This window comes from Pristiophorus japonicus, chromosome 1 (assembly GCF_044704955.1).
Source record: "Pristiophorus japonicus isolate sPriJap1 chromosome 1, sPriJap1.hap1, whole genome shotgun sequence".
NCBI classification, from domain to species: Eukaryota; Metazoa; Chordata; class Chondrichthyes; family Pristiophoridae; genus Pristiophorus; species Pristiophorus japonicus.
Window position 1 is genome coordinate 125,744,677 of NC_091977.1, and position 25,924 is coordinate 125,770,600.

Genomic DNA, 25,924 nt, shown 5'->3' on the forward strand with positions numbered 1-25,924 from the left:
GAGGAGACAGTGTTGGCCATTCTGGGCAGGGGCATGGCTGAGCCCGTGGCCAGCGACAGGGCTGAGAGAACACAAGACGCTGGTATCGTAATAAGTTATCCTCCTTCTCACATGCCATTTCCCCTCATCCCAAATTTCTTCTGATTTACAAGCTGCACATGGTGTAAGCATGCACCTCTTGCATTCCCCCATCCCATCACCACAACCCTATCCTTGTGCCTGTCTCATTTCAGACATCCAAGAAATCCAGCCTGCCCAGCCAGTGGATGAACAAGAAGAAGAAGAAGAAGAAGAAGAAACAACAGTGTCACTCAATTTCACATTCCCTCAAGGTCAGCCTGCAAGGCCATCTGCAGTGTCCTCATCTGAATGTCAGCAGCCTTCCACCAGCCATGCTGCAGCCACTAGGGTAGCACTGCATAGGAGCGCTAGGACAGGCAAAGACAGTCACTAAGAGAATGCACAAGGCTGATGAGTTGCTTTTTAATGTAATATATAGGTAAAGTTGGATCGGAAAGTTTGCTTTGTGGTGGCTTTTATTTCAGCATTATGGTCTAGAGGATGCTGTGATGGTCAGTAACAGAGGGAAAGTAAGATGTGGGACTAATGTTGAATGGGGAATTGGTGTTGTGTTCACTGGTACCACAGGCAGATGATTCGATCCCAGATATCCTAGCCAGAAAGGGGCTGTCTGTGTTGTCTCCTTCCTTCCTACATTACAACAGTGACTACACTCCAAAAATATTTATTTGGCTGTAAAGCCCTTTGAGACTGCCGATGGTCATGAAAGGCACTATATAAATCCAAGTCTTTCTTTCTGCTTCCTTCTCTTCTGCTTCCTCAATTTTTTTTTGATTCGTTCCTGGGATGTGGCCGTTGCTGGTAGGGCCAGCATTTCGCACCCATCCCTATTTGCCCTTGAGAAGGTGGTGGTGAGTATGCTGCCTGCTGCCTTTATCCTTCTAGTTAGAGATTCTGCATTTAGAAGGTGCTTCGAAGAAGTCTTGGCAAGTTGCTGCAGTGCATCTTGTAGATGGTACACACTGTAGCCATGATGCGCCGATGGTGGAGGGAGTGAATTTTTTTTTTGCAATGTTTACAGTGGTGAATAGGACGCCAATCAAGCGGGCAGCTTTGTCCTTGATGGTATTGAGCTTCTTGAATGTTGTTGGAGCCGCACTCATCCAGGCAAGTGGAGAGTATTCCATCACACTCCTGACTTGTGCCTTGTAGATGGTGGAAAGCCTTTGGGGAGTCAGGAGGTGAGACACTCACCGCAGAATACCCAGCCTCTGACCTGCTCTTGTTGCCACAGTATTTATGTGGCTGGTCCAGTTAAGTTTCTGGTCAATGGTGATCCCCAGATTATTGATAGTGGTGGGTTTGACGATGGTAATGCCATTGAACATAAAGGGGCAGTGGTTAGACTCTCTCTTCATGCAGATAGTCATTGCCTGGTACTTGTGTGGTGCTAATGTTACTTGCTGTAATGTCCTTACACACTACTATAAATTCACACGAGGCACATTCTGCAGACAAGGTCACTCTGTGACCTGAACCTTTATTCCCAGGACCAAGAAGTGATGACCCTGCGTGGGACCTCCCTTTATATACCTGGATGACCAGGTGAGGAGTGTTTCCTACGAGATCACCCCCTGTGGTCAAGGTGTGCATTTCTTAGGTGTATACAGTATACAGTGTTGTTATGAAGGTTACAGTTACATGAAGGTTACATACATGACACTTGCCACTTATCAGCCCAAGCCTGAATATCGTCCAGGTCTTGCTGCATGCGGGCATAGACTGCTTCATTATCTGAGGAGTTGCGAATGGCACTGAACACTGCGAACATCCCCACTTCTGACCTTATGATGGAGGCAAGTTCATTGACAAATCAACTGAAGATGGCTGGGCTTCAGACACAGCCATGAGGAACTCCTGCAGTGATGTCTTGGTGCTGAGATGATTGGCCTCCAACAACTACAACCATATTCCTTTGTGCTATGTATGATTCCAGCCAGTGGAGAATTTTCCCCCTGATTCCCATTGATTTCAGTTTTACTAGGGTTCCTTGATGCCACACTCTGTCAAATGTTGCCTTGATGGCAAGGGCAGTCACTCTAACCTTATCCCTGGAATTCAGCTCTTTTAACCATGTTTGGACCAAGGCTGTAATGCGGTCTGGAACAGAGTGGTCCTGGCGGAACCCAAACTGAGCATCGGTGAGCAGATTATTGGTGAGTAAATGATGTTCGATAGCACTGTCGATGAAACCTTCCATCACTTTGCTGATGATTAATAGTAGACTGATGGGGCAGTAATTGGACATGGACAGATTGGATGTTTGCTCCTTTTTGTGGACAGGACATACCTGGGCAGTTTTTCACATTGTCGGGTAGATGCCAGTTTTGCAGCTGTACTGGAACAGCTTGGCTCAAGGTACAGTTAGTTTTAGAGCACAAGTCTTCAGCATGACAGCTGGAATGTTGTTGGGGCCCAAAGACTTTGCTGTATCCAGTGCACTCAGCCATTTCTTGATATCACGTGTAGTAAATTCAGTTGGCTGTAGACTGTTTTTTCTGATGGTGGGTACCTCAGGAGGAGGCTGATATGGATCATCAACTTGGCACTTCTGGATGAAGATGGTTGCAAATGCTTCAGCCTTGTCTTTTGCACTCACGTGCAGGGCTGTGCTATAATTGAGGATGGGGATGTTCATGAACCTCCTACTCCTGTTTGTTGTTTAATGGTCCACCACCATTCAGGACTGGATGTGGCAGGACTGGATGTGTGCAGAGCTTTGATCTGGTCAGTTGTTTGTGGGATCACTTTATTCTGTCTATAGCATGCTGCGTCCGCTGGTTAGCATGCATGTAATCCTGTGTTATAGCTTCACCAGGTTGGCACCTCATTTTTAGGTATGCCTGGTACTGCTCCTAGCATGCTCTTCTGCACCCCTCATTGAATCAGCGTTGGTTCCCTGGCTTGATGGTAAAGGTAGAGTGAGGGATTTACTGAGCCATGAGGTTACAGATTGGAATACAATTCTGCTGCAGCTGATGGCCCACAGCGCCTCACTGATGCCTAGTTTTGAGCTGCTAGATCTGTTCTGAATCTATCCCATTTAGCAGTTACTTGATGGAAACGGCTACTTGATGATAAATCAATGTCAAAGCAGTGGGAGGCATTCAAGGAGGAGATCTTGAGGGTACAGAGCGAGTATGTTCCCTAAAAAAAAGGGGGGTTAATAAATCTAGCGCCCTTTGGATATCAAGAGACATACAGGATAAGATAAAGAATAAAAGGGAAGCTTATGACAGATACCGAGAATTCAACATTGCAAAAACTCTAGAGGAGTATAAGATGTGCAGGGGTGCAATTAAAATGATATCAGGAAAGCAAAGAGAGAGCATGAAAGAATGTTGGCAAGTAAAATAAGGGAAAACTCAAAGATGTTTTCTAAATACATTCACCATCATAGGCGGTCCCTCAAATGAGGATGACTTGCTTCCACAAGAGTTCACAGATGTTTCAATGAAGGACCCGATGTTCCAGTCCTGAACTCCAATTGAGGGGGTGGAAGATGCCTGTGCCTGGATTTTTTTAACATGTGGTGACTGTTGCATATCAGTGTGGGCTCGACACAGCTTGGCCTTTATCCAGTGGCACGGGTTGAACCAGGATGACTGGAGACCTGCTCTGCTGCACGGACCTAGTGCGCACACATATCGCAGTGTGGGCTGTCCCGTGTTGTCCCTGGGCCTTTGGCTCTTCTGGGACCTGTACCCTCATTTGCCGCACCTTCGCCCACGATGTTCCAGGGTCCGTGCTCCAGTACTATTTATAGCCCCGACTTGCGGTGGTGTTCTCACACAGGTCGGGGCGACCCAGTGGCAATAGTGATTGTTTGAAGTGACGTTTCTATTTTCGTGGACGTCTCGGTCGCCGGCACTGGCTTTAAAGTAGCACAAAAATTGAAGGTGTGCACGGTGGCATCGGGAGGTGCTCTACCACCACCTTGGGCTCTCGACATCCACGGGGCAAATGTTGCGGAGAAGTGGAAAAGATTCCAGCGAGCCTAGAAGGGTTGTGCCCTGGCGACAAAGCTGGGCCAGGAGCCCGAATTGGTGCCGGTGTCGACGTTTCTCGTGGTTACAGGGGAAGAAGCGCATGGAGTCTACTTCACACGGGCAGACTGGGCTGAGGATGGAGACAGAGACAAGCTGGAGCCGGAGCTGGGGAAATCTGCTCAGTACTGCCAACCATGCAAGAATGTTCCTTTTGAGGGATTTAAATCCGCCAGGAGAACGCGGGATGCTGGTGAAATGTATGACCAGTATCGTACAGCGCTGCAAAAACTCGACGAATGCTGCCAGCTTGACAATGTCACGCCAGAAAAGATACTCAGAGACCCGCTCGTGCTTAGACTTGCTGAAGCATGGGTGTGAGAGAGGCTACTTCGAGAGGCTAATCTAATCTGGGCGAAGACGAATGAGATTTATCACGCGGCTGAAAGCATTGTGGTAGAGCGCTGCACTGTCGGAGGTGCTGTCTTTCAGATGAGACGTTAAACCGAGGCCCCGTTTGCTCTCTCAAGTGCATGTAAAAGATCCTATGGCACTATTTTGCAGGGGACTTATCCCCGATGTCGTGGTCAATATTTTTCCCTCAATCAACATAACAAAAAAACAGATTATCTGGTCATTAGCACATTGCTGTTTGTGGGAGCTTGCTGTGCGCAAATTGGCTGCCGCTTTTCCCACATTACAACAGTGACTACACGCCAAAAGTACTTCATTGGCTGTAAAGCGCTTTGAGACGTCCGGTGGTTGTGAAAGGCGCTATATCAATCCAAGTCTTTCTTTCTTTCAAAGTCATTAAAGGGACATAATGTGAGTGCGTTACATAAAGTCAAGGAAATCCCTAAGTGCGACAACACTAATGAATCCCCAAAGACTCGTGAGTGCTGGAACTACAGGAAAAAACATGAGTTCCACAAGGGAGAGCTGTGACCTGCCTTTGGGAAAATGTGCAACAAGTGCAGAAAGAGCGACCATTGCACAGCAAAATGCTGTGTAAAAGAATGGCCTGCACACTGACAGACAGATAGCTAGAGCAGAAGATGGAGGACCAAGGACAAAAGAAGTCTTTGTTATCAATAAGATCAGTATCATTGGTTTGAATGATGCAGAATGTGTTAGACTTAAGCTGGAGTCTAGCAACTATCGAAGATTTCAAATAGAGACAAGTGCACAAGGAAGCGTGATTCTGCTGCACCTTTCAAAAACGCAACCAGAGACTTTAAACTAGCAAAGGAACCATTGAAGTCAGCGATTGTAGTTTATGACGGTACAGATCTCCCCATTAGAGGATAGTACGAATTCTAGTCCAACATGGTGACTACAAGTGTAAGCTCGACTGTATGCTAGTCGAAAGCATGATTATACGACCTCAGGGCACCCTAAAGCCTCCCTGATAAAGTGCAGCATCCCCACCGACACCTGAGAATCCGTGGCCAGAGACCGCCCTAAGTGCAGGAAGAGCATCTGGGAGGGCGCCGAGCACCTCGAGTCTCATCGTCAAGAGCGTGCAGAAAACAAGCGCAGGCAGCGGAAAGAGCGAGCGGCAAACCAGACTTCCCACACGCCCTTTCCCTCAATCACTGTCTGTCCCACCTGCGACAGAGACTGTAATTCCCATATTGGACTGCGCAGTCACCCGACAACTCACTTTTAGAGTGGAAGCAAGTCCTCCTCGATTTCGAGGCACTGCCTGTGATGATCATCCCAATGCCCTATACAACCTCTGCTAGGTAGGAAGGCCTGCCTGGGCACGGACATCATTATGTACAATGATAATGATGAAATTAATAGAACACCAACTACTGGAATAACAGTATAGACGAACAATGACTACAAGCCACTAACGAACAATATTGAAACATTCCCCGGTATTCAGTGATGGGGTAGGACAGGTGGAAGGAGAATAACAAATCAGCTTCGACAAGGCAGTAGATCGGAGACAACATGTCCAGCGCTGTACCAGTGGCTTTAAGGGATAAGCTGAAGGAAACCCTAGATGGTCTGATCAGACAGGACATCATCGCTCCTGTAACAATGCCGACCTCATGGATCAGTTCAATGGTAGTCATACCTAACAGCAATGGCACATTACGCACCGCTTAGATTCTAAAGACGTAAACAAGGTAACAAGCGAGAACATTATCCTCTGGCCACGATTTTACACGAAAAGCTGAAGGAAATTGATCATCATGAATCGCTTCCAGTTGGTGACTCATGTTGGCAACAACTGAACCATGTTGCTAGGGGTACCCGGTTCAGAAGTAGCTGCAGGTTGTTATTCAGCAAGGCTGACCTGCGATCAAGTCAGAGGTGCCTGAATATGTTAGATGTGAGCCCCCAAATTTACCACTGGTCTGTGTCTCTTTTACTCTCAGTCCATCTTTCCTTCTCCATGAAAATTTGCACCTTATCTTATGTCTAAGAAAAGTGTGCTCTTTTACCTTTCTAACTATTGTCCTTATATCAGTACTTTCTAAAGTCATGGGCCTGTTGTTAGCTTTCAAAATGTACATTACCTTTAATCTGGACGGTGAGGCCATGAAGGGATCTGTAAACAAGGACAAGGATTTTGAGTTTAGTTATGCTGGGGGATGAGAACCAATGGAGAATGATGAGGATGGATAATGGGTGAGTGGCATTTGATGAGGGACAGAATGTGGTGAATGGAGTTCAGGAGGAGAGCATGGAGAATTCAACTCTACCGTTAACAAAAGTGTGGATGTGTTTCAGCTGTGGTGAGAGAATGGTGGGCATGTAGTGGGGCAAAATTGCAGAGGTGGAAGTCAACAATTTGTTGATAGCTAGGATATGAGTTTAAAGTTCAATTTTGGTTCAAACAGGACACTCACATTCATCATCATCATTATAGGCAGTCCCTCGGAATCAAGGAAGACTTGCTTCCACTCTTAAAATGCGTCCTTAGGTCGCTGAACAGTCCAATATGAGAACCACAGTCCCTGTCACAGGTGGGACAGATCGTCATTGAGGGTAAGGGAGGGTGGGACTGGTTTGCTGCACACTCTTTCCGCTGCCTGCGCTTGATTTCTGTATGCTCTCGGCGATGAGACTCGAGGTGCTCAGCGCCCTCCCGGATGCACTTCATCCACTTAGGGCGGTCCTTGGCCAGGGAGTCCCGGGTGTCAGTGGGGATGTTGCACTTTATCAGGGAGGCTTTGAGGGTGTCCTTGTAACGTTTCCTCTGCCCACCTTTGGCTCGTTTGCCGTGAAGGAGTTCCGAGTAGAGCGCTTGCTTGGGAGTCTCATGTCTGGCATGCAAATAATGTGGCCTGCCCAGCGGAGCTGATCAAGTGTGGTCAGTGCTTCGATGCTGGGGATGTTGGCCTGGTCGATTAAATGCTATCTGGTTCAACCATGGGCTATTAGCTGGAAGGAGAATGGAATTGAGGGCAAGGGAGCAGAGATTTTGTTGGGAGCCCAATAAGGTGACTTCAGTACATTAAGAGCAAGACGATAACTAGAGAAAGAGTGGGGCCTATTCGAGACAATAAAGGAAATCTGTGTGAGAAGGCAGAAGATGTGAGCATGATTTGTAATGAATACTTTGCATCTGTTTTCAAAAAAGAGAAGGGCGATGCAGACTTTGCAATGAGGGAGGAGGAGTGTGAAATATTAGACGAGATAAACATCGTAAGAGAGAAAGTATTAAGGGGCTTAGCAGCTTTGAAAGTGGATAAATCCACAGACCTGGATGAAATGTATCCCAGGTTGTTAAGAGAAGCAACCAGTCCTCTTTGGCTAAAGGTGTGGTGCCAGAGGATTGAAGGACTGCTAATGTTGTACCTTTGTTAAAAAAGGGAGAAAGGGATAGTCCGAGTAACTACAGGCCAGTCAGCCTAATCTCAGTGGTGGTAAAAATATTGAAAAAAATCCTGAGGGACAGGATAAATCTTCATTTGGAAAGACATGAATTAATCAAGGAAAGTCAGCATGGATTTGTTAAGGGAAGGTTGTGTCTGACTAACTTGATTGACTTTTTCGAGGAGGTAACCAGGAGGCTCGATGAGGGCAGTGCGTATGATGTAGTGTATATGGATTTTAGCGAAGCTTTTGATAAAGTCCCACATGGTAGGCTGGTCACGAAAGTAAAACCACATGGGATCCGGGGCAAAGTAGCAAATTGGATCCAAAATTGGCTCAGAGGCAGGAAGCAAAGGGTAATGGTTGATGGATGTTTTTGTGACTGGAAAGCTGTATCCAGTGGGGTTCTGCAGGGCTTGGTGCTTGGTCCCTTGCTTTTTGCGGTATATATCAATGAATTGGACTTGAATGTTGGGGGTATGATTAAGAAGTTTGCGGATGACACTAAAATAGGCTGTGTAGTTGATAATGAAGAAGAAAGCTGCGAACTACAGGAAGATATCAACGTATTGGTCAGGTGGGTAGAACAGTGGCAAATGGAATTCAATATGGAGAAGTGTGAGTTAATATATTTGGGGAGGTTGAACAAGGCAAGGGAATACACATTAAATGGTATAACACTGAAAAGTGTAGAGGAACAAAGGAACCTTGGAGTGCAGGTCCACAGATCCCTGAAGGTAGCAGTCCAGGTAGATAAGGTGGTTAAGAAGGCATAAGAAATACTTGCCTTTATTAATCGAGGCATGGAATACAAGAGCAAGGACGTTATGATTGAACTATATAAAACACTGGTTAGGCCGCAGCTGGAGTACTGCGTGCAGTTCTGGTCATCACATTAAAGGAAAGATGTGATTACACTGGAAAGGGGCAGAGAAGATTTACAAGAATGTTGCCTGGAATGGAGAATTTTGGCTATGAGGAAAGATTGGAGATGCTGAGTCTGATTTCTTTGGAATAGAGGAGGCCGAGGATAAACCTGTATGAGGTGTATAAAATTATGAGGGGCCTAGATTGAGGGGATAGGAAGGACCTATTTCCTTTAGCAGAGGGGTCAGCAACCAGGGGGCATAGATTTAAAGTAATTAGGGGGAGGTTTAGAGGAGATGTGAGGGGAAATTTCTTTACCCAGAGGGTGGTGGGGGTCTGGATCTCACTGCCTGAAAGGGTGGTAGAGGCAGAAACCTTCACCACATTTAAAAAATACTTGGATGTGCACTTAAAGTGCCGTAACCTACAGGGCTATGGACCAAAAGCTGGAAACTGGGACTGGGCTGGATAGCTCTTGGTCGACCGGTCCGGACACAATGGGCTGAAATGACTTCCTTCCATGCTGTAAATTTCTATGATTCTATGAGCATGGTGGTAATGCCACACAGCATGATGGAGGGTGAAGATGGGACTTCTCCACAAGGACTGTGCGGTTGCCACTGTTACCAATGCTGCCATGGACAGATGCATCTATGACAGTTAGATTGGTGTGGATGAGGTCAGGTAGTTTTTCCCTTGTGTTGGTTGTCTCACCACCTGAAACAGGCCCAATCTGACAGCTATGTCCTTCAGGACCCAGCCAGCCTGGTCAGTAATAGTGTTACCCAGCCACCCTTGGTGGCATCGCAGATGGGGAGAGTACATTCTGTACCCTTGCTACCCTCAGTGCTTCTTAGAAATGATGTTCAACATAGAGGATTACTGATTCATCAGCTGAGGGAGGGCGGTAGGTGATAATCAACAGGAAATTTCCTTGCCCATGCTTGACCTGATGCCATATGCTTCATGGGATCCAGTCAATGTTGAGGACTCCCAGGGCCATTCTCTCCCGACTGTATATCACTGTGCCGCCACACCTGGTGGGTCTGTCCTGCGGTGGGACAGGACTTATCCAGGAATGATGATGGAGGAGTCTGGGACATTGACTAAAAGGTATGATTCTGTGAGTATGACTATGTCAGGCTGTTGCTTGACTAGTCTGCAGGACAGTTCTCCCAATTGTTGCTGGAGCAGATTACAGAGCCAGGGAGGGGTGAGGCCCTTAAGGGATTTGAAAACATGGATGAGAAATTGAGCCTTGGGCTGCTTTACTATGTTATAAGTGCTATATAAATGCAAGTTGTTGTTGAATCTATGGAAAGGAAGGGAGGAAATGTTAGAAATTGAGCTACAACACTAGGGCAAGTTCTCCAACTTGTGCTCCCTTCTTTATTTTAATTTCTTCAGGGAAAGTTCGGCACAAATACACCTTGATTCTCAAAGGTTATCAATCAACTCCAGAAAATGTATTCATCATCACAGTTGCACTATTCGAACCTGGTTTTCTGCCCTCCAGACAACACTCCATTCACCTCCCCCCACCCATACACAGACAAACAAACACTTCCTGATTATAGCAATACCTGTCTATCCCATGAAGCATTTGAGTTATTTGACCTCAGTTAATTAATATGATGGCAAATTTAAATATCAGCAAAAGATGGAACTATGGGGGCCAAAATTTATCAACTCACCGCCAGCTGCCGCCGACTGCTGCCCACTGCCGCCGACATTCCGCATGAAGATCCGCGTGAAGTGCCACTTTGGAGATGGCCTTGAGCTGGCTGGAGCGGGCAGGAGGGAAGAGCCGCCGGGATCCGCCCGCTGACATCAGCGGATGGCCGTGTGGCGCAACTGACCTTCCGCCCGCCGAACTCCCATATTCCTGTGGGTGGGAGTCGGCGGGACTCGGTGACAGAACGGGGTTGGACCGCTGGCTGGAGGCTGGTCTGTCCCCGACGGTAAGTAGGAAGAACCTGAAAAACAGGTAAGTGAACATTTTCAACAGCGACTTACCTGAAGGTCTTCGGATAGTTTTTGTATTTTTTACTGTTGATTTCTCTTCGACCCTCTCTGGGCCCGACTCCATCCTCGGCGGCACTTGGGCGGCAAGCATCTCTGCCACCGAGAATGAGACTTCCCGCCCGCTATCACCCAGATTGGCGGCGCAAGTCCCTCATTTGCCACCCGCCGACCTTCGAGGGATCTCGGCGATGAATATCCCGCCCAAAGTACCGTCCGGTACCATGGCGGCTATCGGCGGCACTTTGGGCGGCACTTGGGCGGGCAGAGGCTTTGATGAAAATGGGCCCCATGGTCCCTTAATTACCTCCCCAGGTTACTGACCCGAATTTTAAGGCAGCATTTTTAATTGTTACTTTAATATTGACGAGAAGAGCTTCCACATTCATCAACTATTTTGATCTGAAATTTAAAGGGATCAGGTCCTGTAATATGATAACCACAAAATAATGTGCCATATCTTTCAAGGACTGGTACAATTTTACTGAATGTCATACTAGTAATTTTTTTTTATTGTTATACGGTATGTATGTTTAGTTATTCTTAAATGTTGATGAATTTTAACTTCTCAATTATTGGAGATATCTCCAGTCAATCTTGGGAAGCAGTTAAAGCTGATCTAACTATATGTTATTATAATTAGAATCACTGACTGGCAGATTTTTCTTTTTATTTAAGACAATAGAATCTATTGACTCTGGAAAGCTCTTCCTTCATGCATACTTTGTTGACTTAGATGGCTCAATTAAAACACTGCGTTACTATGCTGGCTGGGCTGACAAAATCCAAGGACGTACCATCCCTGTGGGTAAGGTTTTATTGATGTCCATTAATTGTGTTGAATTAATGTTCTCATCTGCCCTTGAAATAAACACTGTGGGAATTTTCTAATAATGTGAGAACGTTTTTACAAGAATGTTTATTTTTGGCCAAATTATTCTAATCTCGGGCTTTTCAGAATCAGAAACAAAATGATCTTGTCTGTTACTCCCAGTACAGGTCTTAAACTTCACTAATCCTTGAACAGATGTGTTGGAAATAAAATATATTTAAATATATAATTAGACAATTATAACTATATAATTCTAACTTAATTCCCCAAAATGCATTTACCTATGGTGATTCTTCATTATAGATCTTTACCAGACATCCACACTAATGTACTTTTCAGCATAGGCAATGTGAATACTATTCCACTCCCTACTCCAGAAATACTTAGGACAATTGTAGTGTCCCTATTACCATAAGATCATTTAATTCACCAGGGACCAAAAATTAGACATGGTAGCTGCAATTCTATTGGAGATCGCAACTATCTGTAAATGATATGCTATAAAAAAATAGGTTTTCAACTCGTTTGCATCATTAGCAGCCTAAAAAATATAAAGGAGCAGTTGGCTAAGATTGGGGAGGTTCCCGTGACAGTGTTTGGTACCAAATTTACAAAATACATAGAGTTACATGCAAATGTATTGGACTTTGACCAGGGCAACAGTCCAGCTAATGTGGACTTCACCTTTCCTGACTCAAGGGTGTTTAATATTTCTGCTATTTCAGACTTATAGATCAACTATACTTTTACAGTTTATCACATTAATGTAGCTGCGTGGTACTCAGGGGTGGAGTAAACTAGTCTCAATTCTGGCAAGGATGTGAGGACGACTTAAGTCCTTCGGTCCCATGTCAGCTGCAGTATAACTACAACCAATGTAAAGGAAACTTGTTAAAAGTTGCAAAGCAGTTGGTAGCAGTAAACTAGCAAGAAATATTTAAAAAAACAGACAGTAAGAGCTTCTACAGCTTTATATAAAGGAAGAGAGTAGCTAAAGTAAACGTTGGTCCCTTAGAGGACGAGACTAGGGAATTAATAATGGGAAGCAGGGAAATGGCAGTAACTTTGAACAATATTTTATATCAGTCTTCATGGTAGAAGACACTAAAAGCATCCCAATAATAAATAATCAAGGGGCTATAGGGAACTTAAAACAATCACTATCACTAGAGAAAAAGTACTAGGCAAACTAATGGGACTAAAGGTGGACAAGTCCCCTGGACCTGATGGCCTGCATCCTAGGATCTTAAAAGAAGTGGCTGCAGAGATAGTGGATGCATTGGTTGTGATGTACCAAAATTCCCTGGATTCTGGAGAGGTCCTAGCGGATTGGAAAACCGCAAATGTAATGCCCCTATTTCTGAAAGGAGGGAAACAGAAAGCAGGAAACTGTAGACCAGTTAGCCTAACATCTGTCATTGGGAATATGCTGGAGTCCGTTATTAAGAAAGTAGTAGCAGGACATATAGAAAATCATAATGCAGTTAAGCAGAGTCAGCAGTCAGCATGGTTTTATGAAAGGGAAATCATGTTTGACAAATTTCCGAGAGTTCTTTGAGGATGTAACGAGCAGGGTGGATAAAGGGGAATCAGTAGATGTTGTGTATTTGACTTCCAGAAGGTATTTGATAAGGTGCCACATAAAAGGTTACTGCACAAGGTAAGAGCTCACGGGGTTGGGGGTAATATATTAGCATGGATAGAGGATTGGCTAACCAGCAGAAAACAGAGTCAAGATAAATGGCTAATTTTCAGGTTGGCAAACTGTAACTAGTGGGATGCCACAGGGATCAGTGTTGGGGCCTCAACTATTTACAATCTATATTAATGACTTGGATGAAGGGACCAAGTGTAATGTAGCCAAATTTGCTGATGATATAAAGATAGGTGGAAAAGCAAGTTCGCTGATGATTGCACTGTGTTTCGTTCCATTTGCAACTCCTGAGATAAAGAAGCAGTCTATACCCACATACAGCAAGACCTGGACGACATTCAGGCTTGGGCTGATAAGTGGCAAGTAACATTCATGCCACACAAGTGCCAGGCAATGATTAGCACCAATAAGAGAGCGTCTAACCATCGCCCCTTGACATTCAGTGACATTACCATCATGAAATCCACCATACTCAACATTCTGGGGGGTCACCATTGACTAGAAACCAAACTGGACCAGCCACATAAACACTGTGGTGAAAAGTGCAGATCAGAGGCTGGGTATTCTGCAGAGAATGTCTCACCTCCTGACTTCCCAAAGCCTTTTCACCATCTCAAAAGTAGGAGTGTGATGGAATACACTCCACTTGCCTGGATGAGTGCAGCTCCAACAACACTCAAGAAGCTCAAACTATCCAGGAGAAAGCAGCTCACTTGATTGGCACCCCATCTGCTACCTTAATCATTCACTCCCTCCACCATTGGCACATTGTGGCTGCACTGTGTACCATCTACAAGATGCATAGCAAAAACTTGCCAAGATTTCTTCGACAGCACCTCCCAAACCCACAACCTCTCCCACCGAGATGGACAAGGGCAGCAGGCGCATGGGAGCACCATCACCTCCAAGTTTCCACCCAAGTCACACACCGTCCTGACTTGGAAATATATCACCGTTCCTTCATCGTTGCTGGGTCAATATCCTGGAACTCCCTCCCAACCTGCACTATGGGAGGACTGCAGTGGTTGAAGAAGGTGACTCACCACCACCTTCTCAAGTGCAATTAGGGATGGGCAATAAATGCTGGCCTTGCCAGCGACACTCACATCACAGCAACAAATTTTTTTAAAAGTTATTACTTTTAAATGCATATTCTATCAAATGTGTTTCTATTGTCTATATTCATTTTTTTAAATGTTGCACCTGACCTGCAGAACAGTACAAGTGTTTGCTTATGTTATGTTATGAATTTATTATTAAGTTAACTTCATATTTTCAATTAGATGGAGATTTTCTCACATTTACAAGACATGAACCAATTGGTGTGTGTGGACAAATTATACCTGTGAGTAACAATTGTATTTTATTTTATAAATATTTCTGAAGAGCATTGTCAGGAGTTTGATTTCCAGTTACATGAGTACAAAGTAACAAAATAGTCACCTATATATAACTCCACAAAGGTGGGGACTAGTTGGTGGCATCTTTTAGAAAACTGTACTTGCACCTCTGGGAGCCACCTACAAGTTTAGCTCAGACAGATGACGACCCTGCCTTCACCGTCTAGGCTCTAAGCTCTGCAATTCCCTCCTAAAAACTTTCCATGGCTCTACCTATCTCTTTTTCTTTAACACCCTTCTTAAAACTTATCTATTTGATCAAGCTTTTAGTCACTTGTCCTAATAACTCTTTCTTTGGCTCGGTGACTGATTACACTCCTGTGAAGCACCTTGGGATGTTTTCCTACATTATAGGCACTATATAAATGCAAGTTGTTGTTGACATGGAAGCCCTCCTTCTCCTCCTCCTTCTCTTTCCCTTTCCCTTTCTCTTGCTGTCTCTGATGATTGTGATAACCCTAAACAAAATGAGTTTGTATAATTTCATTACTCAAGTACAAACACAAAACTGTTTTAATTTATGACATTTGACCTTTGGCCACTTTAGTTCATATGAGGAAGAAAACCCTATTAATTATTAGAGTGCTACCATTTTCTTGCTTATCGATAACCCATCAGTGCTCAGAATAGAGCAAATCAGGCAGTTTCTGTAACAGTCGGCCGAACCATGCTGACAGCTTTACACCCGGGCGGTAAATTGAAAATCTACTTTGTGGTATCACACATAATTATTATTTCAGCATAAAGTAAATAATAGAAACAAAGTACCATCTTTTTTTATTGAACTAGACTGTGGTATAATGATTATTTCCATTTGTCATTAGTTCCTCATCAATAAATGATTTCAAAACTTCCATTAAATGCTTTAGTGTGCAACCTCAATATTTACCCAGCACAAGAATCATTTATTGCTTTATAAAGTTCAGCCATTTAATTATGTAATATTGTAGATGGTTCCCTGGCAGGCAACTGAATTAAAAAATGTGCATGAATGAGTTGCGGAGACAATATATATATATATATATTGACAATTAATGCTTGATACTTCAACAAATTCAGTAAATTGTATGTGAACTTATGGTTGTGCATGATCAATTTCTATAACAGTGAATATAACAGTTAATTTGCATCAATTATATACAAGTTAATTTTGATTCATTATTAACTTACTGATAAATATCACGGCCATCAAGAGCAACATTGGCTAGAAGTTTATTGGCATGCTAACGATCCTTTATTTACAACATAATTTATTTACAGCGATAAGAATTTCACTGTCCATTACATGTATCAACATTGAAATTTATTTGTGAAGATTTCCTCTATTCAATATTTCTAGCATTATCTTCTCTCAGAAGATAGGATACGTTCGACGATCCCGCACTCACAGCAGGAAGCTGGACTTGAAGGGTTTGTGGGTCAGAGAATTGTGTTGTAGCCCTGTCTTTGACCAACATTCCCTTTGATCTCAGTTCCGTGCTGAGATGCACGAGTGTTAACTTTGTAATCATGTTTACATTTTCAGTGGAGACGCCAAATATAGGAAATTTCACCAACACATTTTTGATGTCACTATACATATGAATAGAGAATTCTTACCTCATTATGGTATATGAATATTATTATGCTGTAATAATAGTAATGGGCCATAATTTGCAGTCAGCACGAAGCAAAGATTTTGCTGTTAGCCCCGAAGAAAGCTTCCCATGAAGATCTCTGGATCTCTGTGGCGAGAAGTTCGGCCTTTCCAATGTGCAGTTGAAATCAGCGTAGTTTAGTGGGAATACCATAGCTGCTGTGACGTCAACAAGCTGTCTAAGCAACCAATCACAATGTAGAATTCTCACAGACTGAGAACCAAGCAGTGAGTAATCTCCTTTGATTCTAACTTTTTAAAAATGTTAGAGAGAGCAAAACAAAAGTTCGAGCTCTCACATGGGGAAAAGGTATACCTGAAATAAAGGTGAACAAACTTTGTAAAAAAATAAAAACATTTTAAGTTTCTTAAAAAAAAATAATTTTATTAAAATGGATAAATTTGATACTCTATATATTTAAAAAAAATTCAGGGCCATAATGTTTGTTTTGCAGTCAATATGATGTTAACACCTCAGTTACACCTAATCCAAAAGGGTCTAAGGTTTAATGGGTATTTAACAGTGGTATTACCACGGAGGAGCCAAAGTTTTCATCAGATTCCCTGATTTCACAGATTAAACTGATTGCCAGCTATGGCAGGGGGAGGGGCTGAGGGCACAGCACAGCCAGTGTTGGGGAGTGAATGGCTGACCGCAACTTTAGGATTTACATGTTCGGATGCACATCCGCGACATCCTGAAGTTGTGGTCAGTTTTAAAGGGTACTCGTTTGCTGTTACTACCCACTGCACATTCCAGCCCATTATGTCCGTAGAGCTAGTCTGTAATCGTTGATAAAATCTGATGCTAATAATGTAATACCTTTTGTCACAACAGTGGAACTTCCCGCTGCTGATGTTTACTTGGAAGCTTGCTCCTGCACTTTGCTGTGGCAACACAGTCGTTATCAAACCAGCAGAGCAAACCCCACTCACCGCGCTCTACATGGGAGCTTTAATCAAAGAGGTAATTGGTTAAAATTGAGAATTATGAGCTAAGCACTTACTGATGTTCCTTACTAAATCAAATACATGGTTCTTCAGCTGTAAACTCAAGTAGATTCATATCAATCCATGTAAATGTCTTAAAAGTATGGACTGGCACCCAGCACCAAGTGCCAAATTAATAAAGGTTCATTATCTGTGATGTTTTGGCATGAATAAGACTCCCCAGCTGAATGAAAATGCTGTAGGGGTGAAATTGGCTTTTGTTGCGCCTGCGTCTGGATGTAAAATGTGTGAAAAGAAGTCCAATTTAGGGGGCCAACCTCCCACACCTGAACAGCATTGGAAACACATCCAATGCTATTTTGGATCAGCTGCTGTAGAGGTGTCCCTGGAGGTAACCTAAAACAGGTTTTGGCTCCTTGAATATGCTAATAAGGAGCTAATTCCTCTTTTAAGATCCAAACCAAAAATTTGTTTATGCAGGCGTCTCTACATTAAAACTGGGGATGCTGTCAGCCACTGCTCACGACCAGCCCCCGCTCCCGATTACCCCTTAGGCCCTTTGTTGCAGTCTCAGCCAGCTGATCTTGCTAATCCTTATGACTGGTGAGCTGCCTTTGGGGCCGCAACTGGCAACTATACTAATGCGGGCAATGGACTCATTTGCCGTATTCCTGCTGCGGGCCTCAATTGACAAGTGCACTGTGCCCTGCATCCAGATCGCCCGCACCCCTCAATTCGGGTGCGATCCAATTTAGGGGGCTAGCTCTTTCAGGTTTTTGGGTGCGCTGATTTCTAAAATATTTACAATAACCATTGAGTATTTGCTCATAATTTTTCAATTTATTCTCTCCAGTCCCTCTGCTGCATCACGGTCAAGGTTAAAATTCTTTACATCCTTTCCTGGCTCATTTAGAATAAGCTATGAGTCAGTTTAATTGTAAATGGTTAAATCTAGCAGGTAGAGTGGTTTTCATAAGTCACTGCAAGTAAATTATTTACTAGAACTGTAGACATCGAACTGGAATTGGTTGATCATTTTTCTTTCACTTCATACTAAAGGTATAGGTCAAGTCAAGCTTGAGTTGATATCCTCAGGCACCTTACTGAACAGCTGCCATAAAGGATGCAAAACTTCCTGCTTACTGATTTTTTGAAATTAACTGTTAATCTAAGACAAATGTACTTTTAAGAAGCAAGGTATTAACACTTCAGTTACATAATGCTATTAAAATCAAAGTACTCAGCATTGTTATCAAGTTATTCTGAGATTTCTTTTCGTGTGGATACAAGAAAAGTTAAAATTTCTCATTATTAATCAACTCTAGCAACCAGCTGTGACCTTGTTCCCACTCAGTAAAAACAGGGAGACCAGCAAGTTGGTACTTCTTGCCACTGAAAATTAAAAATTAACTTCCACGGGAAAAGTACTTTGATTTTTTCAGGCAGAATCAGTCAAATGACCACAGCAATGGCATTCTGTGTTTCTCTATCCAATCTAAAAATAATATTGAGTTGGAAGTTCTACAGATCATTAATTGTTTTTCAAATGTCCTCAAGAATCCACACTTTTTATTGAGAAATCTAGATGAAGGGCTGAGGCCTAGAGGACAAAACACCACCAGGTTTGTAAAACAGTTGGATAGAAAATGAATAAATCAACAAGTAGTCATTTGATGATACCAAGTTTGGATTTTAAAAGACTTCTGCATTGTATAAAAATATTGTTTTGCATAATCCAATCTTTAAAAACCTGTAGTGCATGGTCCATGTGTGTAGCCAGAATCACTCTAGCAATATTGGATCACTTTCAATCGTTTTGTCAAAAAAATGTTGCAATTTTCACATGCAAAATTTATGAGGCTTAAAATTTAAAAAATGCATAGGATTATTATGCAACCTTTCAAAGAAACATTCAGAATTTTATTACATTAAGTCTTTCTTTTCTTTACTTGTTTTCCCCTCTATTCGTGAATAACATTTGGAGAAATCTGTTTCTTGTAACAAAGCAGATGCTTATTGATAACTAAATTATGTTTCAAATCACAGCCATATCAGCTAGTGAGCTTGGACAGACTCTTCAAAGCTTAATTTAAAGCTGGCCAATTTCCTCACCTCCCTAACTAGCCTGCTGCCTTAGAGAACCAGTTTGGTGCCCAGATTCACTGAGCGCCTGTTGTTACAATCGAAGACAAACCAAATTGCCACATCAGTGTAGAGCATGACTTGAGCCAGATTTTACATTTGATGAGCAGAAGCGTATTTCCTGCCAATGAAACAGGAAGAAAATAAAACTCCATTCCAATTCATTATTGCACCATTCTCCTCACCCCATAAATATATCTATGTAGACAAAGTGAACATCATGTGTTGCCTTGGCCACTTTTCTCAACTCACACCAGTGTGCAGATGGTAGAAAGTCTACCCAACATATTTTCCATTTTCCCTGTTATGATTATTCCTTATCTTCCACTATTGATTGTGGTTGGAGTATGCAATGTTTACCATTCTACCAGCTGTATAAACTTTGAAAGCACCTTCAAAATATAAAATAAAGTATTTCAGTTAAAATGAGATCTGACTCTAAATGCTCTTATCTCAACAGCCAATCAATTCATTACACAACAGGAAATTTGCCTGGCATATTAGTAATAGCACTGACTTATCTTTTTCCAGAGCAGCCTGCCTCTTTTCTTCAGATTTGCTAGTAATTCTGTACCAATAATAGCCCAGGGAGGAAGTACAGGTAACTTACAAACAGATGAACATATAAAAATGATGGATAGGAAAAGACCAGCTGGTCCACCTAACCTGCCCCGCACAGTTGTGATAACCTAAGCATCATGAATCATAACACCTACCAGCTTGCCATGTAATCACCTGGGAGAGGCATAAAAAGCAGATTTAAAAAACACGCCAATTTAAGGGAGAAAAATGGTCAAGTTCCTCTCCAGCTCCCTTTGGCCATCAAAACTAGTCCAGGTGATTACATTGACCATGATTTATATTACTTCGTTTTCCACCGGCCTTTTGTATGCCGTGATCTCTGCTGCAGCCAGGATTTGATCCAGCTCTCTTTTGAAGGAATGCAGTAAATCAGCTCTCACTGCACGAGCTGGCAGCTTGTTCCATAGGTCTACTATTCTATGGGAAAGAAAGACCCGTCTGACATCAGACCTACTTCTACCCTTGTGTAACTTATACAAATGGCCCTTGGTTCTCTCTAACCTATTTAATTGAAATAATCTATCAATATGAACAGTTTCTTCTGTATTTTAAACACTTAGATTTCCCAGAGTTTACACATCTCTAAAGTAAATAGATCTAGATGTTTACGTCTATCTGGTTTTAAGGTGGACATCATTCTTGTGGCACTTTTCTGATCCTTTTCCTAGACCTCTGGATCACCCACCAAACGAGGAGATCAAAACGTGACACAGGGGGCGATTTTAGCTCTACTCACTGCAGAAAACTAGCAGGTGGGCAGTTAAAATCACCCTGGCTCTTAATGGTCCGAAAGCTGCCATGATCACAACATCTACAATTTTGACCTGTTCTCCTGAGCAGGCAGGAAGGACACGTGGCCGGAGCCTTCTTTCCATATACATGTCCTTTACACATAACATGCTGTGGCCCAATGACATAATTGAGACCCGACTATAATTTTAACTCAAGCCTGAGCAGGGAATCCTCCTGGAGTTCAAATCAGAGCCACTGTATTCTAAGTGAAGCCTAACCAAAGTCTTATACAATTACTTCTTTTTTTTAATCAGTGCTGCTAGGTCAAAAAGAACAGTACTCGTGGCACTAATGTCATACCTGATTATCATGCAAAAAAAGACAAGTGAGATACCTGCAGACCTATCAAGTGTCATTCAGCATCCATTCATTTTGATTTAAATTTGTAACCGATTTTAATATATTGCATTGAAAGATATCCACAGCTCCATATATTTACGTGGATTTATAATCTGCCTCCATTTTCATGATCATAAATGTATTCTTAGCATTCTATCAATGGTGGCCATCTGGATCAGTTATCATTTGGATAACTTTTTTTGATTACTGTTTAAAGTCATTTATAAACTAAAGAGCACAATGCATTCTTAACTAAATCATCATAAAGTTTTATGAATATTAACTGCTTTTCTCTGTAGGCAGGATTTCCTCCTGGGGTGGTGAATATTGTACCAGGATATGGATGTACAGCAGGAGCAACTATAACCAGTCATATGGACATAGATAAAGTAGCCTTCACCGGTTCTACTGAGGTACTTTGAATTAAACACCATTCTTTTGTAAAACTGTGTATATCTCAAATCAATTTGGAGGTTTTTTTTGGATAATGTTGGTAATTATTGCTTTTGAAAAATCACAGATTTCAAAAGGACTCTAACCATATTTGCTGTCTCCAGGGTTTGGAAATGGTTTGTGCTAAAACACTACTCTTGAGTACGTTCAACATAGGGATGAATGTTTAACTAAATTCTGTGAATTCCAATTCCAAAATTGAAACTTCAAATCCCAGCAGACAAATGTGAAGAACCTCAGCTAATTGCTAATGAAGCCACATGCTTACTGGGAAGCCTCAAATGTATTTCCCGCCTGGACTGCTATAGAGTTGGATGTAAAGGCCCTGAAATTCTGGAAGGTTTCCCATTTTCCTGCAAATTCGGTGGGCGATCGGCTGATCTATTCCAACCATTATAAATTAACTGCAAACTCACTGCCAGACCACCTCCTCTTTTCCCCATTCAACTACCAAGGATTGAAATAGGACCATATAAGTGTTAATAATAAATAGTGCATTCCTTTTTTGCTGTGGCTGCAGCACTATCCTTGTTAGTCATTTCGAAGTGTGGTTTATCTCTCTATGGACATGTGTATAGCAGGAATCTTTTATCCCATAATAGAAAATGAAATACCACATTCATAGAACCATTTTTGTCTTTTTGGCATTTTCATGGTCCAGGAATTCAAGAACATTTGCCGCAATTTTCATTTGCAGTATATATTGGGCATGCGGTGGACATGGTTCTATCCAATGCAGTTGGTGGAAGGCCAAATCAATTTGCATGTTGGGGTCTCATTTACCATGACTAGGTCAGCTGCTAATATTAATTGTGTTCTTTATAAGCAGCTTGCTGATTGGCTTGGTGGTAAACCTGGCAGGGTGACAGCTACTCAAAGGCAGCCTACATCCCCTTAAAGGGGAGGTGCACTTTTGAATTGTGATCAGTGAATTATTAAAGCAGTAGATTGCATGACATCATCCAGGGAATGCTGATTCTCTAATGCTGCCATGGAACTGCTCATAAAGCAAGTGAGCAACAGGGAGGACATCCTCTTCCTCTCCGATGGGCGATGTGTCTCATCGAATTAGCCTGCAGCAATGGAGTGGGGTGGCTGAGTTGGTCACGACCAGCAGCATTGTTCCTGGGAGCTGGCTGCAGTGCAGGAAGAAATTTCATGACTTCATCAGGCTGCCAAGGTAAGACTCCCCTTCATGTCGCACTTACTCTTTGTACAGACCTGCAGCACCCTACTTTAGCTCCAGTATATCAATCCTTAATTTCCTGCTTCCCATGCCTTTCCTTTGAGCACAATGGAATACTTCACTACACCTCCTTCTGCTTGCACTCACACACTCAAGACCTGCTATTGACTCCACAACTACTTCACTGATGGGGAGGCTAGAACTGGAGGGCATGATCTTAGAATAAGGGGCCGTCCATTTAAAACAGAGATGAGGAGAAATTTATTTTCTCAGACGGTTGTAAATTTGTGGAATTCGCTGCCTTAGAGAGCTGTGGAATCTGGGACATTGAATAAATTGAAGACAGAAATAGACAGTTTCTTAAACGATGAAGGGATAAGGGGTTATCAGGAACAGGCAGGGAGGTGGAGCTGAGTCCATGATCAGATCAGCTATGATCTTACTGAATGGCGGAGCAGACTCGAAGGGCCGAATGGCCTACTCCTGTTCCTATTTTTTATGTTCTTATGTACTTCCCCTATTGACCACACTTGCTGTTTCTTCCTCTCAGTATGCATTTTTTGCTAAATTGCCGAATACATCTTCACAACCCTTCAAAAGTATACATATTAACCCACTGACGGTTTTCTTACAGGAGAAGCTGACAGATAATCAAAGGGAAAGTTGAAGAACAAGAGGTTGCTACTGACCTCATTGGCAGGGAAAGGGCACGCAACATTGGAGATGGCGAAGTTACCCACAACAGGGTGTTTGGGCATTTGCCCTTCCTTTTCTCTTTCTACTTAACTCACACATACATACACACACACACACACACACACACACGTGTATGCACACACTCAGCATGCCAACCTAGTGCTGCATTGTGCTATCAGACATCTACTACTACTTACCCTTGCAATTATGTGCTATCCGTTATCCTTCTACCCTTTTTCTAGGTCCTTTGACAATTGGGGCCCTGCAGGCACACAAGTTAAGGAGAACAACCCTCCCGAATATGCACCATCACTCGCTCTTACCCTTCAAAGCACCAGTACAGGAACTGGCACCCCATCTGACATAGATAGTGAGTTACAGGGGACTTCACTGGATGATTCACAGAGCACAAGAGAGTAGGAACAGGTTCAAGTGGAAAGAGTGTCCCAGGAAACAGTTCATTGGAGGAGCAGCTCACATTCTAGCTCTGCTAAGGAAGCGAGGGATGCAGACTTTAAAGGGTCCAGCCTTTAAAAGAAGCAATGCACAATGTATTGGACTACCTGCTAGGGAGCTCTGTAACATGTCAGAGAGTGTGACTGAGTCCATTAAAACTTGCGTAGGGTTCTGACACATAACATCAATATTCTGTAGTCAAAATAAAGCGTGTGGTCACATCATTGGATATTGCATTCAGTTCATTCTTACAGGAGTCGATAGCAGAGACCACTGAATATCTATCAGAAGCAAATATCTTAGCAGATTTTTCTTTCCCTAACCTCAGATACTTCTAATGTCATCCCGCTGAGACAGCAATAAAAACAACTTGATTTATATAGCGCCATTAATGTGGTAAAACTTCCAAGGCGTGTCACAAGAGCATTATAAGATAAAAAATTTGACACCGAGCCACATAAGGAGAAAATTAGGACGATAGACCTAAAGGACCCAAGTTTCCACATGATTTGCGCCTGATTTTTAGGAGCAACTGGTGGAGAACGGACTATCTTAGAAATCGCAATTCTCCACATTTTTTTTTCTGCAGTTCTAGTCAGGTAGAACAGTTCTACTTTGGAACAGAATTTTTTCTTCAAAAGGGGGCGTGTCTGGCCACTGATGCCTGATTTGAAAGTTTCCACAGTGAAAACGTACTCCAAACTAAAGTAGAATGGAGCAAGTGAAGATTTTTGTCGAACTGAAAAAACCTGTTCTACACATTAAAAAATCAGGCGCAGGTTACAAATTAGGCGTCCAGAACGAGGTGGGGGGGGGGGGAAGGGAAGTCATTAAATTCTACAATAAATCCTTATTTATACTTCTACAAATATTATACAAATAAATCCAACCTGAATAAACATTTATAAGCAAAGAAAAGATTAAATAAACCATCTTCCTACCTATGTGAAAGTGCTTCAGGCAGGCCTTTCGGGACCGAAGGCTGAATGGGCTGGGCCCGAGACTTCGGGCAGGGCCTGTCCCCAGCACCAGATTTACAGGTAGGTGGCGTTGGGTCGGGTCGGGGAGGTTCGGTTTGGGTCGGGGGAGGGAGAGAGGGGGGGAGAGAGAGAGAGGGAGAGGGGGGGGAGAGAGAGGGGGGAGAGAGAGGGGGAGAGGGAGGGAGAGGGGAGAGAGAGAGGGAGGGAGGGGGAGAGAGAGAGGGAGGGAGGGGGGAGAGAGAGAGGGAGAGAGGGAGGGAGGGGGAGAGAGGGAGGGAGGGGGGGAGAGAGAGGGGGAGAGAGAGAGGGAGGGAGGGGGGGAGGTCAGGTCGGATCCAGTCCGGGAGCGGGAGTCGGGTCGGGTCCAGTCGGGGGGCGGGAGCGCAGGTCGAGTTGGGTCCAGTCGGGGGGGCGGGGAGCGGGAACAGGAGCGCAGGTCGGGTCGAGGCGGGGAGGCGGGGAGCGGGAACAGGAGCGCGGGTCGGGTCGGGTCAGGTCAGTCGGGGGGGGGGGGGAGCGGGTGTCGGGTCTGGTCCGGAGGCGGGGGGGGCGGGGATTGAGTGTCGGGTCTGGTCTGGTCCGGAGGCAGGTGGGGGGCGGGGAGCGAGTATCGGGTCTGGTCGGGGGCGGGGGAGCAGGAGCTGGCTGTGGGAGGAGCCTTATTCACGCAGCCCCAGTGAGGCTATTCAGCCAGGGCTAGGGGCTGCGGGCTTCGGGCCCCTGCCACACAGTTCGGCGCCTGGAGCTACTGCACTTGCGTGCCCACTGTAGCGCGCATGTGCAGAGGTCCCGGCACTGTTTTCAGTGCAGGGACCTGGCTCCGCCCCCCCACAGCTCGTGCTGGCTGCGCCGAGGGCCAGAGGACCTGCAAGTAGGTGGAGAATACTGAGGATTTTTTTAGGCGCACTTTGTGGCGCGAAAAACGGGCGTCCAGGTCGGGACTGCGCCATTCTAGGCGCGTGTGGAAACTTGCGCCCAAAGCTTGGTCAAAGAGGTACGTTTTAAGGAGCGTCTTAAAGGAGGAAAGAGAGGTGG

At 43.8% G+C, this 25,924-nt stretch overlaps 1 protein-coding gene across 2 annotated transcripts in view; it reads left to right on the forward strand.

The window, feature by feature from the left end:
* The window catches only part of LOC139231280 (retinal dehydrogenase 2-like), an 84,647-nt gene that overhangs the window by 14,213 nt on the left and 44,510 nt on the right, over window positions 1-25,924 (forward strand). For both annotated transcript variants that reach the window (XM_070862504.1, XM_070862510.1), the window contains exons 4-7: window positions 11,469-11,598; window positions 14,560-14,621; window positions 17,151-17,279; window positions 21,418-21,531. In XM_070862504.1, the coding sequence (XP_070718605.1) occupies window positions 11,469-11,598; window positions 14,560-14,621; window positions 17,151-17,279; window positions 21,418-21,531 (435 nt within the window). The remainder of the gene's footprint in view (window positions 1-11,468; window positions 11,599-14,559; window positions 14,622-17,150; window positions 17,280-21,417; window positions 21,532-25,924) is intronic.